Source organism: Phaenicophaeus curvirostris, chromosome 24, assembly GCF_032191515.1.
Source record: "Phaenicophaeus curvirostris isolate KB17595 chromosome 24, BPBGC_Pcur_1.0, whole genome shotgun sequence".
Taxonomy (NCBI): Eukaryota; Metazoa; Chordata; class Aves; order Cuculiformes; family Cuculidae; genus Phaenicophaeus; species Phaenicophaeus curvirostris.
In genome coordinates, this window is record NC_091415.1 from 5,458,248 (window position 1) to 5,471,936 (window position 13,689).

General features: G+C 52.6%; 2 protein-coding genes across 2 annotated transcripts; one reads left to right on the top strand and one right to left on the bottom strand.

Annotated features, from left to right (window-relative positions):
* Window positions 1-645: 645 nt before the first annotated feature.
* PROK1 (prokineticin 1) lies at window positions 646-5,146 on the bottom strand. Its single transcript, XM_069875816.1, has 3 exons — window positions 4,990-5,146; window positions 2,391-2,516; window positions 646-1,619 (listed from the first exon to the last, which is right to left on the bottom strand). The coding sequence occupies exons 1-3, from the start codon at window positions 5,059-5,061 to the stop codon at window positions 1,521-1,523; spliced, it is 297 nt and encodes a 98-aa protein (XP_069731917.1). The 5' UTR covers window positions 5,062-5,146; the 3' UTR covers window positions 646-1,520.
* A 5,751-nt stretch (window positions 5,147-10,897) lies between these two features.
* Window positions 10,898-13,462, top strand: LAMTOR5 (late endosomal/lysosomal adaptor, MAPK and MTOR activator 5). The gene is made up of 4 exons (XM_069875817.1): window positions 10,898-10,973; window positions 11,119-11,180; window positions 12,103-12,220; window positions 13,101-13,462. The coding sequence occupies exons 1-4, from the start codon at window positions 10,939-10,941 to the stop codon at window positions 13,159-13,161; spliced, it is 276 nt and encodes a 91-aa protein (XP_069731918.1). The 5' UTR covers window positions 10,898-10,938; the 3' UTR covers window positions 13,162-13,462.
* The last annotated feature ends 227 nt before the right edge of the window (window positions 13,463-13,689 follow it).

The window sequence follows — 13,689 nt, forward strand, 5'->3', positions numbered from 1 at the left end:
TTTCACCAGATTTACAGTGTTTTGTTGCAGGAGGAACAAGCGCAGGAAAGCTTTCACCCAGCATCAGATGCCCAATCTGAATTCCTTTGCTCTCTGTGATAACACAGCATCTGCCATACCAAGTTTCTGGTGTCCTTTGGGGTCTTTAGAAAGAGGAGCAGTTGCTGTGATAGCATCAAACCCCCCTAAATCCCCCCGAACCCCACCAAACGGGGGGCACAGAACAGGAAGATGACACAGTTCCTGGCCCCCAACCCCAAGGATTCCCCAGGAGCAACCTCTGAACCCCAGAAATAAGCTTTGCTTTGAAGCAATTTTCTGCTTGAAAGGAAACGAAAAGGGGAATTATTTAGCTGTAAGTGCTGGTTATTCTTTTTTATTTCTTTTCTTTATTGGCCATTATTTATTACTCCCAGGCATCACTGCAGGAAGCAGAAGGGAAGCTCAAGTGATACAGGACTTTTTCCACGATGTAGTTTTAAGAGGAGAACTGATAATATGTGTCTGAGACAGCTTTTAGCACATTTTCTTAGCTTTAATAGCCCGTTCTCCTCTCAAATTCAACTGACATAAAGACAGACTCCAGAACCTCACACAATTCCTGAGCACCAGGCAGATGCAGAGGCTGGAAAGTATTTTTCTACATCCCAAATAGCCACGTCTGGCACCACACGGCTCCGGCCAGTCCTGCTGCAGCCTCTTGCGCTGCTTGAAATTTGGGGAAACCCACTCCTGTCTTCCCCACAGCTATTTGATCTCAAGTTCTTTTAATTGCAGGCATCATCCATCACCACCTTGAAGAAAAAATACACTGATAAGACACAGCCAGGCAATATCACAATGGGAATTATCTTAGAGAGGGTTTATCCAGTAGGAATTGCAGGGAAACTGCGAAAACTCTCTGCAAAAGGAAATTTCTGCCCTCTATTTTTCCATCCTTCCTAGTGCAAGATTGAAAAGTGTAAAAATAATTCAAGTCAGGGCTCCACCACCGCCTTCAGCGCTGGGCTCAGCCTTGCAGATGCTTCAGCAGATGAAACGATGTTGGTCAGCTTTGCATCCCAAATTTTACCATGTGCCAAGATAAAAACCATGGAAGGAAGGTCTTGGCTGCTGGGTCCTCTACATCTACTTTCACTCCTCCCAAATGGCATCACCCTTGATTTTTACTGTATGAAATAAAGGAGGGAGGTGCAAGCTAGCTCACAGCACCCACTACATGCAGAAAACACAACTCCATCCTTCGATCCTGTCCTCTGCAGAGGATTTGGAGCCAGATCCTGCTCCAAGCTGGGGCAGAGCTTTGCTAAACCATGTCAACGCAGCATAGCCTACAAGAGCCTCAGTTTCCCCATACAACACACAGCTTAGAACAACACTGTCTGCCTTGGAAAAGCACTTTTGAAGTTGCCTGGTGCTATGTGGGCACCTGATGGCCATGGGAGAGGGCAAGAAATGGGTTTTGGGGACTCACAGCCAGCGAGCTGCGAGCATTGCCCTAAAAATCAATGTTTTTGAATTCAAGGGAGCAGCGGGTAGCGGCCGTCAAGGAACTTGGAGCATATGAAGTTGGGCAAACAAGGGCAGGTGTGGTGCTGGCGCTTCCCGAAAAAAGGGACCTGCGGAGAGAAATGGGAGAGATGAAGGTGTCAGGGCTCTGCCGCAACCGAAAAATTATCTAATGGGATCAAAGTCCTGAGAAAATCTCTGGCTTTTCTCAGAGGTTTAGTGGGAATATGCCTGAAATTAATTTTTGATCCCTCTGAAGCTCTCTGCTCTTTCCTTGTGCGAGCAGAAGGGGCAGCGTCATTAAATCTTGCTCCCACCATACAAAATCAATATGGGAATACAGAGTGGGATGCTCCCTCCTTAGTTGGGGATGCTGATGTTAAATCCTCACAGAGGAGGGACTGCAGCAGTGATGCGCTTCAGGCTAAGCCCAGTGCGCTGGGGTTTCTTATAAGACAGAAATCATGGCACTGGGGCAGCTCTGTGGCATTAACTTGGCTTCTCCACGCTTGGCAGAGCATTTCCAACTCAATTTGGAGCAGCGTGGTGAGTGCTTTTCTTTAAGTGAAAGGGGCAGGGAACTCAGTTCCCAGCTCCGAGTCGAGGTTTATAGCACCCATGGGGCATCGAGAGGATTTCTGGTGGTGCAGACAAGCAGGAGGTTGCTCAAAATACTTTAAAGGTTGAAACTAGCTGCATCGTGGCAGCTTGGAGACTGCTCTGATGCTGCTTGGAGCCTCATCCTCACAGCCGCCCAACACCAACCCCCTTCTCCATCCCAGGGCTTTAATGGAGCTTTTCTCCCATGTGAAGAGCTTGGTGCCCTTTCCCTGGTCCTTGTTCCCCTCTTCCAATCCCCCTGGGCATCCCCAGGCTGGTACCTTGTGGCTGAAAGGGTGGCACTCGTCCCCCTCCTGCCCCAGGGGTGTGCACATCCGCAGCCCTCGCAGCCAGAGGCTGATGGCACAGCAGGTCCCGCTGCCGCACTGCAGGTCTCGTTCGCAGGCCTGGGGAGAGGGATGATGATGGATTAGTGAGATTGGCCTGGGAAAGCATCCCTGCCCTCTTTTGGACCCCCTCCATCCAGCGGAAAACTCAGCCTATGCCAGGCTGCTGGGTGTAACCTCTTAAGAGGGATTTGAGGAAGAGGGGGTTGTTGTTCCTAGCTCTCTTCCCATTTTTGGGTTAAGCTAGTGAGGTTTTGGGGCAAGGTGCAGGTTGGCTTGGGAGGGATGGGGTCTGCAGAGTGAAGGGGGAAATCCCTCGCACACACAGTGATGATGGGAGGGACATAGGAAAAGTTTGTGGCTGCCCAACTTAGAAGCAGTGTTGGTACCAAGTCAGAGCTGCAGCACTGAGAGAAGACTTCACCGTCCAGATCCTTCATTGTGTGCACACATAGAATCATAGAATCACCAGGTTGGAAGAGACCCACAGGATCATTGAGTCCAACCATTCCTATCAATCACTAACCCATGTCCCTCAGCACCCCGTCCACCCGTCCCTTAAACCCCTCCAGGGAAGGGGACTCAACCCCCTCCCTGGGCAGCCTCTGCCAGGGACCAATGACCCTGTCTGTGAAAATTTTTTTCCTAATGTCCAGACTGAACCTCCCTGGCAGAGCTTGAGGCCATTCCCTCTCGTCCTGTCCCCTGTCACTTGGGAGAAGAGCCCAGCTCCCTCCTCTCCACAACCTCCTTTCAGGGAGTTGGAGAGAGCAATGAGGTCTCCCCTAAGCCTCCTCTTCTCCAGGCTAAACACCCCCAGCTCTCAGTTTTTCCTCATCAGGCCTGTTCTCCAGCCCCTTCACATTGTGTGTCTGAGCCTGCAAAACATGCTAAATGATGCAAATGCCAAGTGCTGTTTGTGTTGGTGGTGGTAGCAGGGAGCAAAGAATGCCAACAACTCAGCCTCTCCCACCCAAGGCAGACCAAAAATGGAAAAGAGTCACCTCTTCCCCTGGGATGGGGAAACTGAGGCACGGATGCAATGCTGTACCAGCTCACCACCACACCTGGAAGCCCATGAGGTTGTGCAGAAGAGGTGGATGGGGGCACCTTGAGCACCAAGCAGGCTCATTTTTCCTCCCCAGGCTGTATTTTCATCACTAGAGCAGTTCACCGCACCCTTGACACCTCCTCTGACCCGGTTTCCTGACATCGGGTTGGGAGCACAACAAGAACTGATAGGACTCACGCTAATCCCCACTCTGGGTTCATCCCCTCCTTGGACACCTCTCTCCTTGGGGCCCCCAGGAGCTCATACAGATGAAAAGGTATGGAATTTGCAGCTGGGTTAAAAACAGGAAGGCAACGGATAGAGCAGGGTAATTTTGGGCTGCAGCCCTCTTGTAGGGGGGAAATAAAGGGATTTTTGTAGACTTTTCCCTTTCCTGAAAGGAGTCTGATTCTCCTTGAGCATCCAAAATACCTTAGAACACCCAAATACTGTTAAAAATCAGGGATAAGGAATGAGGGACTCTCCCCTGCAAACTCCAGGGGCTGAGGCAGGCAGCCAGAGAGCTGCACATCCAACCTCTTTGCCCTGGTAGTACAAAAAGAGTCATTTAAGCCCTAGGAATAATTTCAAGAGCTGCTGGGTCTACTTGGCTCTGGATGGAAGTGAGTGCCACTGACCTGGTGTTGCAGCTCTGGGTGCAACTAGGGGTTGGGGACATCCAGCCAAATAAACCCCACAGGCTTGAAAGGAAGAGGTCTGAAAACAAGGAAAGTCTGGGAAAAGAGGAGCCAAGAACAAGCTGAAGTCAAACACAAAACGCATCAACTGGGAAGAGGTGGAGAGTCAGCTGGGATGCAAATGCTTCGTTTCAGGTTTAAACAGAAGATTTTGTGCTGGCAGGGGAAAAAGGAGGGGGTGTTAGGCAAGCCTGGCTAAAATCAACATCTGGACTCCCGCAGCACCACAAATCCTGGATTCTGTCCCCAAAACTCACTGCTCCTCTTGCTTTTAGCATCACCCTTGGGTTGGCTTTTACTCAGCAGCACGAAGCTCTTGGACACACTGAGCCCCAAAAGCCCATTAACATGACAAGGTGAGCATCGTACCCCTCTTTGCACCCCAACATCACCCCCCTCCTTTAATAATTTCTCTTAATTTGGGAGTGAGAAAGACAACCCAGGGTGCTCAAGCCCTCACCCTGACTGGGGACATGGTCTGGGGGGTGCCAGTAAAGATATATTAGTTTTTCCCTACTGGAAAACTCCCAGAAATCCCTAATTTTCCTGCATGTCGGGTCTGAGAAAAGAAGCAGAAAGAGAAGCTCATCGGAGAGACTTTACACTCATGTTGGCTGTGGGAACCGCATCCATGCATCAGGAAAAAAAAAACCAAACAAGAAATAAATTGGGGGATAAACCCCAAAGTAAACAGCGAAAGGCACTGATTCCTGCCCTATAGCCCCAAATAACAAATAAATATAGAGGTAAATAAATCAATCTCCAAGGATAGAATCGGACTTACCCCAGTGATGACAGCGCAGGGGCAAGAGGTGATGAGCAGGAGCAAGCAGAGGGTTTGGAGGAGCCGGCTCATGGTGCCAGGGTGGGATCTGTCTCCCCTGCGGCACCCAGGTCTGTGACAGCTCCACGCCTCCCACCCTATATAACCCCTACCAGCTCCACCACCTTGGTTTTTTTTTTCCTTCCCCTGGATGATCTCAGAATGAACAAATGAGACCTGAATCTCTAACGGTATAGAAGAAATATTAATAAACCACGGAAGAAGGGGGAAAAAAACCCAACACCTCTCCCACCCGCATCCACTCCCAGGGTTATTTTTCAGCTAAGCCAACACAGCTGGATTTGCCAAGTACACCTCTATATCCATATTTATCCCTGAAGGATGTACTTAAGAATTTAATTAAGAATTTGTGATTATTTAGCTAAAAGAAAACACAAGAATAAAGTTAGCCTCCTACTTCTCAGCTCGTAAGAGCACAACATGTAATGATGGGGTTCTTTGATGAATATCCTGTAGGAACAGAGACTCAGCTGCATTTATTTGTGAGAATAAAAGAAGGAGGAGAGGGAATATTATCTTTTTCAGTAACGAGGGTGTGTTTGAGTCTGAATATTACATGTAAATAAGTTGATTTATGAAGTGTATCTCCTCTATCTCAAACTGCATCTCCTAGGAGCACAAGGGATTAAGACCAGGAATTGCCGAAGTGGCTGAGAAGGCAGGGAAAACTGGAATTATTGGCTTCTTTTTTAATCTGTATGTTCTGGGAGGATGCAAGGGAAAACATACGAATGTGCTTGGGAATGAGGGGTGTCACCAGAAACACCCACCGGCCCCCATGGTTGTATCCAGGGAAAGAAATCTCTGCAGCCTCTGCAATGTCCACATGGAGCTGGGGCCGTTTGATAGCCACTGCTTTGTCCCACGCTGCCCTCTTGGGAGTCCAGCAATCTAATAATAATAATAATAATGATGATGATGATAACAACAATACGATAACAATAACAAGAAGAAGAAGAGGAAGAAGTAGAAATAGAAGAGGAAGAAGTAGAAGTAGAAGAGGAAGAAGAAGAGGGAGGAGAAGGAGAAGGAGAAGGAGAAGGAGAAGGAGAAGGAGAAGGAGAAGGAGAAGGAGAAGGAGAAGGAGAAGGAGAAGGAGAAGGAGAAGGAGAAGGAGAAGGAGAAGGAGAAGGAGAAGGAGAAGGAGAAGGAGAAGGAGAAGGAGAAGGAGAAGGAGAAGGAGAAGGAGAAGGAGAAGGAGGAGGAAACCTTTTCATGGGTCTACCTTGGATTCAGCTGAGGATCCTCAAGACCATACACCTAATGTCCTCAGCCATGCTGGCTGGGGCTGTTCAAGCAGAGATTGTGGTTCAGAACCTTTGCACAACAATGGCAGGAAACAAAAGTTCACTTCTGCCACTGAAAATAAAGCTGGGTTTGAGATTCTGATCCAGTGAGATGGATTTTTCCAGCCCTGGATTGCTACCATCCCATGGTATGGGGTTGGTAGTGAGCCTACAGGACAGCTGGGGAGGAGCTCTTGATCAGAGAAGGCAGGGATAGGATGAGGGGGTAATGGTTTTAATCTGAAAGAGGGGAGATTGAGATGAGATTTTAGGAAGAAATTCTTCACGATGATGGTGGAGAGGCCCTGACCTAGGTTGCCCAGAGCAGTGGTGGCTGCCCCATCCCTGGAGGTGTTCAAGATCAGGTTGGATGGGGCTTGGAGCAACCAGATCAAGTCGGAGGTGTCCCTGCCCATGGCAGGGGGTGGAACTGGATGGGCTTTGAGGTCCCTTCCAACCCAAGCTATTCTCCAATTCCATGATTCTATAATTCTACCAGGGTTCCCCACCAGCATTATTAATTTAGTCCCTTCTGGCTTTTCCCACTGAGGAATAAACACTCCTGAGCCTGATTTTGGAGGTGCTCCCTGCCAGGAGGAGCTGCAGCCCCAGCCTCACCAAGCAGATGGAGCATCCTTGCCAGATCTGGTCCATAGGAACAAATTAGGGACCAGGAGCAGTTGGGGGGCTCAGTCCTAGGGGGAAACATGGCCTGAAGTGATAGGCTGGGGGTTGAAATTTGGGGCTGATCAGAGCCACGCCATTTAATTGGGCTTTTCAGTTACATTTCTTTTGTAAAGTATCAGTCCGGTGCTAAATCATAGAATCACGGAATCACCGGGTTGGAAAAGACCCCCAGGATCATCGACTCCATCCATTCCTATCAATCACTAAACCATGTCCCTCAGCACCTCATCCACCCGCCTTTTAAACCCCTCCATGGATGGGGACTCCACTACCTCCCTGGGCAGCCTCTGCCAGGGACCAATCATCCTTTCTGTGAAAAATTTTTTCCTAATGTCCAGCCTGAACCTCCCCTGGTGGAGCTTGAGGCCATTCCCTCTCGTCCTGTCCCCTGTCCCTTGGGAGAAGAGCCCAGCTCCCTCCTCTCCACAACCTCCTTTCAGGGAGTTGCAGAGAGCAATGAGGTCTCCCCTCAGCCTCCTCTGCTCCAGGCTAAACACCCCCAGCTCTCTCAGCCGCTCCTCTTGTTCTCCAGCCCCTTCCCCAGCTTCGTTGCTCTTCTCTGGACTCGCTCCAGAGCCTCCACATCCTTCTTGTGGTGAGGGGCCCAGAACTGAACACAGGATTCGAGGTTTGGTCTCACCAGGGCTGAGTCCAGAGGGAGAAGAACCTCCCTGGCCCTGCTGGCCACGCCGTTTCTGATCCAAGCCAAGATGCCATTGGCCTTCGTGGCCACCTGGGCCCCTGCTGGCTCATGTTCAGTCGCTGTCAACCAACACCCCCAGGTCCTTCTCCTCCAGGCAGCTTTCTAGCCACTCTTCCCCTGGTCTGTAGCTGCACAGAGTTGTTGTGCCCCAAAATTCATTTAGTTTAATGTAGCCCAGGCATTTCCCTGCGCAGAGTCCAGCATTTCTGATGTAGCAGCTGCTCTACTGCTTTGTTCAAGTCTCCTCCATCTGATATTGAGTTAATTAATCCCAATCAATCCCCCTGAAGTCCTCCCTTCCAGAAATGCTGCAGCCAGGAATGGCCTGAGAGTGGTTATTTCAGGGGAGCTTCTTTTAGGAGATAGTGATGGAGGGATGCAGCCCCTGGCATGTTTGTGGTCTCGTCCTGTGTTTCTTCTGGGAGAAAAGAGGGGAGAAAAGTCCTAAAAAAAGGCAATATAACTCCCAGCCTTTGCTGCAGGGTGGGATGCAGTGGGGGTCCCCCTGGGCAGGTGAGATTGGGGCGCTCGGTGCTGCCCGAGAGAGCTCCCAGCTTAACAAAAGGGGAAGAAAAAGAACATAAAAAAAATCCTGCCGCACTTCACTTCCCCCATCAATAACATTTTAATTTTCTGACCTGACAAGCCAAGATCTATTGCCAGGCAAAGGGAGGAACGGTTTCAGACGGCACCTTATTAGCGTCACCGAGCTTTGCAATGCATCCACCATAAATTACCTCCCACTCTGCAGCGGTGGCGAGGCTGGGGCCAGGCTGAGCATCGCTTTCAACACCGTTCTGCACGCTGGGAATGGGATGGGGGTCTTGGCTACTGTATGCGTGGCCCTAGTCTTGGCTACGAGTCCAGCGTGGCCCTTCTTGCTCCAAATATTAGCCTCCCACCAGCGTTCCTTTGTTGTCATGTCCCTACATCCTTTGATGTGGTTCAGATGCTCTGGCTGGAGAGGGAGGACAGGGGTGTCATGATTAAAACATCACTTGAATTGCATTTTGTAAATCCTCGACAGTCCTGGGTAGAGGGAGCAAAACACAAATAAGAGAGGGGAAAAAAATCCAGGAATGGTGTTTCTCAGGGCTCTGTGCTTTGTTTAATATCTTTAGCCATGATCTAGATGAGGGAATTGAATGCTCCCACAGTCAGTTTGCAGGTGAAACCAAATTGGGTGGGAATGTCGATCTGGTGGAGAGCAGGAAAGCTCTGCAGAGGGTCCTGGACAGGCTGGATCCATGGCTGAGACCAATGGGATGGGATTCACCCAAGTGCCAGGTCCAACACTTGGGTCACAACAACCCCGTGCAGCTCCAGGCCTGGGGAAGAGAGGCTGCAAAGCTGCCTGGTAGAAACAGCCCTGGGGGTGCAGGTCAACAGCAGCTGAACATGATCCAGCAGTGGCCCAGGTGGGCAAAGAGACCACCAGCATCCTGGCTTGGATCAGCCATGGGGTGGCCAGCAGGAGCAGGGAAGGGATCGACCCCTGGACTCAGTGCTGGTGAAGCTGCACCTTGAATCCTGGGTTCAGTTTTGGGCTTCTCACTCCAAGAAGGACATTGAGGGGCTGGAGTGTGTCTGGAGAAGGGGAACAGAGCTGGGAAGGGTCTGGAGAACAGGGTGGGAGCGGCTAAGGGACCTGGTCTGCTTAATGTGGAGAAGAGGAGGCTGAGGGGAGACCTCATTGCTTTCGGCAGCTCCAGAAAGAAGGTTCAGCCAGGCAGGTGCTGTTCTCTTCTCCCAGGTGACAAGTGATAGGACAAGAGGAAATGGCCTTGAGTTGCAGCAGGGAGGTTTAGGCTGGATATTAGGAACAAGTTCTTTACTGACAGAGTGGTGAAGCCTTGGCAGAGACTGCCCAGGGCACTGGGGGAGTCTCCATCCCTGGAGGGGTTCAAAATTATGTAGATGTGGCACTTGGGAATGTGGTTTAGCATGCACGGTGAGGTCAGGCTGATGGTTGGAGCTAGTAATCTTGGAGGCCTTTTTCAACCTCAATGACTCCATGAGAATGCTGCCTGTGCAGGGATGCTCTGGGGGGCAAGGGGGTGCGTGTCCTGCACCTGCAGCTGCCCCCCAGCTTAGGGCAGGGTGCACACGTGAGCCTGCAGGGGCTGCTCCATTGCATGGAGCCTGGGAGGCTCGCAGGGATGGGGACAAGGCAGGGCGATGGGATCGATCCGGGTCTTTAAAGCAGTTTTCCCCAGGGAGGCTGAGTGGGAACCTTCACGCCATCAACCCTTAGCAAGTTTGCGGATGAAACTAATCTGGGTGGAAGCGTGGATCTGCTGGAGAACAGGGAGGTTCCAAAGGGATCCGAACAGGCTGGATCCATGGGCTGAGACCAACAGCAGGAGGGTTAACAAGGCCAAATGCCGGGTCCTGCCCTTGGGGCACAACAACCCTGAGCAGCTCCAGACTAGGAGAAGTCTGGCTGGAAACTGCCTGGAGGAGAGGGACCTGGGGGTGTTGGTTGACAGCGACTGACCATGAGCCAGCAGGGACCCAGGTGGCCAAGAAGGCCAATGGCATCTTGGCTTGGATCAGAAACAGCGTGGCCAGCAGGGCCAGGGAGGTTATCCTCCCTCTGGACTCGGCACTGGTGAGACCGCTCCTCGAATCCTGTGTTCAGTTCTGGGCCCCTCACCACAAGAAGGATGTTGAGGCTCTGGAGCGAGTCCAGAGAAGAGCAACAAAGCTGGTGAGGGGGCTGGAGAACAAGAGGAACGGCTGAGAGAGCTGGGGGTGTTTAGCCTGGAGAAGACGAGGCTGAGGGGAGACCTCATTGCTCTCTGCAACTCCCTGAAAGGAGGTTGTGGAGAGGAGGGAGCTGGGCTCTTCTCCCAAGGGACAGGGGACAGGACGAGAGGGAATGGCCTCAAGCTCTAACAGGGGAGGTTCAGGCTGGACATTAGGAAAAAAATTTCACAGAAAGGGTGATTGGGCAGTGGCAGAGGCTGCCCAGGGAGGGGGTTGAGTCCCCTTCCCTGGAGGGGTTTAAAAGACGGGTGGACGAGGTGCTGAGGGACATGGGTTAGTGATTGATGGGAATGGTTGGACTCGATGATCCTCTGGGTCTTTTCCAACCTGGTGATTCTGCGACTTTGCGATTCCGTGAGCCCTTTTGGCCCCGCGGAGCCGCCGTCCCCTCGGGTCACGTGGGTGACGCCGCCGCCCGGCAGGGCGGAAGTGCGGCCCGGCGGGATGGAGGGGACGCTGGAGCAGCACCTGGAGGAGACGTAGGGGCCGGGGGAGACACGGCGGGGGGCAGGGATGGGTCTGGCCGTGCCCTAAGGGGCCGCGGGGGCGGGGAGGGAGCCGGATTCGGCCGGGGGGTGGGAGTTCCCGCCCTCGCTGACCGCCGCTGTCCGCCTCCCCTCGCAGCATGAAGAGTCCGGCCGTGGTGGGCGTCCTCTGCACCGACTCGCAGGGCCTCAACCTGGGCTGTGAGTAACCGGGCACCGCGGGGGATGCACCCCGCTCCCCTCCCCGGTGTCCCCAGGGCCTCCCAGGCCCCACTTGCACCTCTTCCCCCGCAGCAGGAGGGGACCGGCGCCTCTCGCTGCTTCAGTCTAGATTTTGGGGTGTTTGGGGGGTTACAGGGCAGAAGATGCGTCAGGGAATGGATATCTCTGGCCCTGGGATGCTGCTTCCCCCACAGCCTGAAGGAAAGCAGAGCTTCCCTGTCACTTCAGTCCAGTTTAGGTAGTTTGGGGGGTAACAGGGGGGAAGCTGCATCAGCTCCTGGGGAGGGGAATGGACACCTGTGGCCCAGGGACACTGTTTCCCCCACAGCCAGGAGGAAAGCGGAGCCTCCTTCCTGCTTAAATCCAGGGTTTGGGGTGTTTGGGGAGGAACAGTTAGGGGAGAAGCTGCATCAGCTCATGGGGAGGGGAATGGACATCCCTGGCCTGTGGAGACCTTCCCCCATAGCCCGGAGGAAAGCGGAGCCTCCTTGTCAGTTAAGTCCAGTTTAGGTAGTTCAGGAGGTAACAGTTAGGGGAGAAGCTGTGCCAGCCCACGGGGAGGGGAATGGACACCTCTGGCCCCAGGATGCTGCTTCTCCTACAGCCAGGAGGAAAGCAGAGCCTCCTGATGCTTAAATCCAGGCTTTGAGGTGTTTTGGGGGTAACAGGGGAGAAACTGCGCCAGCCCGTGGGGAGGGGAATGGATACCTCTGAGGAGAGCAGAGCCCTCTTGCCACTTAAGTCCAGTTTAGCTGGTTTTGGGGGTAACAGGGGTAACAGAACATCTGCGTTGGCCCACAGGGAGGGGAATTACCCCATCCAGCCCAGGGGAGGCTGCTTTTCCCCCCCCCAGCGCTGTCACAGCACGCATGGTTGACCCATCATCTCCCACCTCTCGCAGGCCGAGGAACCCTCTCGGATGAGCACGCCGGCATCGTCTCCGTCCTCGCCCAGCAGGCAGCCAAGCTCACCTCCGACCCGACCGATACACCCGTGGTGTGCCTCGAGTCAGACAGCGGGTGGGTTTCCAGCCAGGGGTGCCCCTTCTTCCCAGTCTGCATTCTCCCCGGAGCCCTACAGCAGCTCTCCCCTTTTTTCAGCTAAAGTGGGAGGCATGAAGGAAGCCCCATCTGCAAAGCCACGGGGGTGAAGGCAGTCACTGCCATATGCATGGGAACTCCTTAGATTACTGGTACCTCAAGGAGCAGGAGCTGTAAAAGCAGCAGGAAACCTTTTAAATGGTGGTGGCTACTGCAGCTCTGTGCTTCTTGGGATCCTAATTAAACCCACACTGGAGCCAGTCAGCAAAGACTTCTCTACCACTACAGGAAAGCTGGGGAGTTCAGGGAGCGCAGGGCTAGGATGAGAGGAACAGTTTTAGGCTGAAAGATGGGAGATTGAGATGAGATCTTGGGAAGAAATGTTTTCCTGTGAGGGTGGGGAGGCCCTGGCCCAGGTTGCCCAGAGCAGTGGTGGCTGCCCCATCCCTGGAGGGGTTCAAGGCCAGGTTGGATGGGGCTTGGAGCCCCTGATCCAGTGGGAGGTGTCCCTGCCCATGGCAGGGGGTGGGACTGGATGGCCTTTGAGGTCCTTTCCAACCCAAACCATTCCATGATTGATGATTCTTCATGGGAGCAGGCAGAAGGGACACAGCAACTGGTCATGGAGTCTCCTTCTCTGGACATATTCAAACCCACACTCCTGTGCAGCCTGCTGGAGATGAACACACTTCAGCACAGGGACTGGACAAATTCCACGGGTCCTTTCTGTTCCCAGATTCAATGACCGGCAGGTCTAGCACAGAGTTGGTGGTTGCTGCAGCCACTGAGTGACGCCCCTCTACAGTTTCCCACCAAAGTCAGCTCCTCCTTGTCACAGCTGCTTCTTTTCTTATTCTAGGAATATCATGATCCAGAAGCATGACAGCATCACTGTAGCGGTCCACAAACTGGCATCCTGACCCTGGGGAACCTGCGCAGCGCTCCATTCCCACTTCCGTTCCAGCTACTCCTTACTGGACAACCGCTCTCCTCTATTGCTACAGCACAGAACATGCTTCTAGTATAAAACCTGGGCTGAAGGCTCTCCCTCTCCACTTAACACCTCCTGTGCGGCTAACGGGGTCTCCAACTCGCGTTCTAGCAGTTGTGTTGCTGAGGGTGAAGCGTGGGTCACTCACCAAGATGAAATGTTCGGATACTGCACGCCCTATGCTTGTGCAGCCTTTCTTTGGAGAAATCAATAAATTACCTGCAAAACAGGCCTGTTCTTCTCTTTGCTCCTACTGTCAAAACTGTTGCCTGTTGCTTTGCCTTGCTTCCAGACTTCTTCTAATCCCCTTTTCATTTGAGGCTCTGGAGCGAGTCCAGAGAAGAGCAAGAAGCTGGTGAAGGGGCTGGAGAACAGGCCTGATGAGGAACGGCTGAGAGAGCTGGGGGTGTTTAGCCTGGAGAAGAGGAGGCTGAGGGGAGACCTCATTGCTCTCTCC

Bases quoted from the DNA above. Each gene is read 5' to 3' on its own strand.
- PROK1 (XM_069875816.1), bottom strand. From the start codon at position 5,061: ATGAGCCGGCTCCTCCAAACCCTCTGCTTGCTCCTGCTCATCACCTCT. The intron at 2,517-4,989 runs GTAAGTCCGATT...CCCTCTCCCCAG, and splicing joins CCTGCGCTGTCATCACTGGG to GCCTGCGAACGAGACCTGCA. The intron at 1,620-2,390 runs GTACCAGCCTGG...TTCTCTCCGCAG, and splicing joins GCCACCCTTTCAGCCACAAG to GTCCCTTTTTTCGGGAAGCG.
- LAMTOR5 (XM_069875817.1), top strand. From the start codon at position 10,939: ATGGAGGGGACGCTGGAGCAGCACCTGGAGGAGAC. The intron at 10,974-11,118 runs GTAGGGGCCGGG...CTCCCCTCGCAG, and splicing joins GAGCAGCACCTGGAGGAGAC to CATGAAGAGTCCGGCCGTGG. The intron at 11,181-12,102 runs GTGAGTAACCGG...CACCTCTCGCAG, and splicing joins GCAGGGCCTCAACCTGGGCT to GCCGAGGAACCCTCTCGGAT.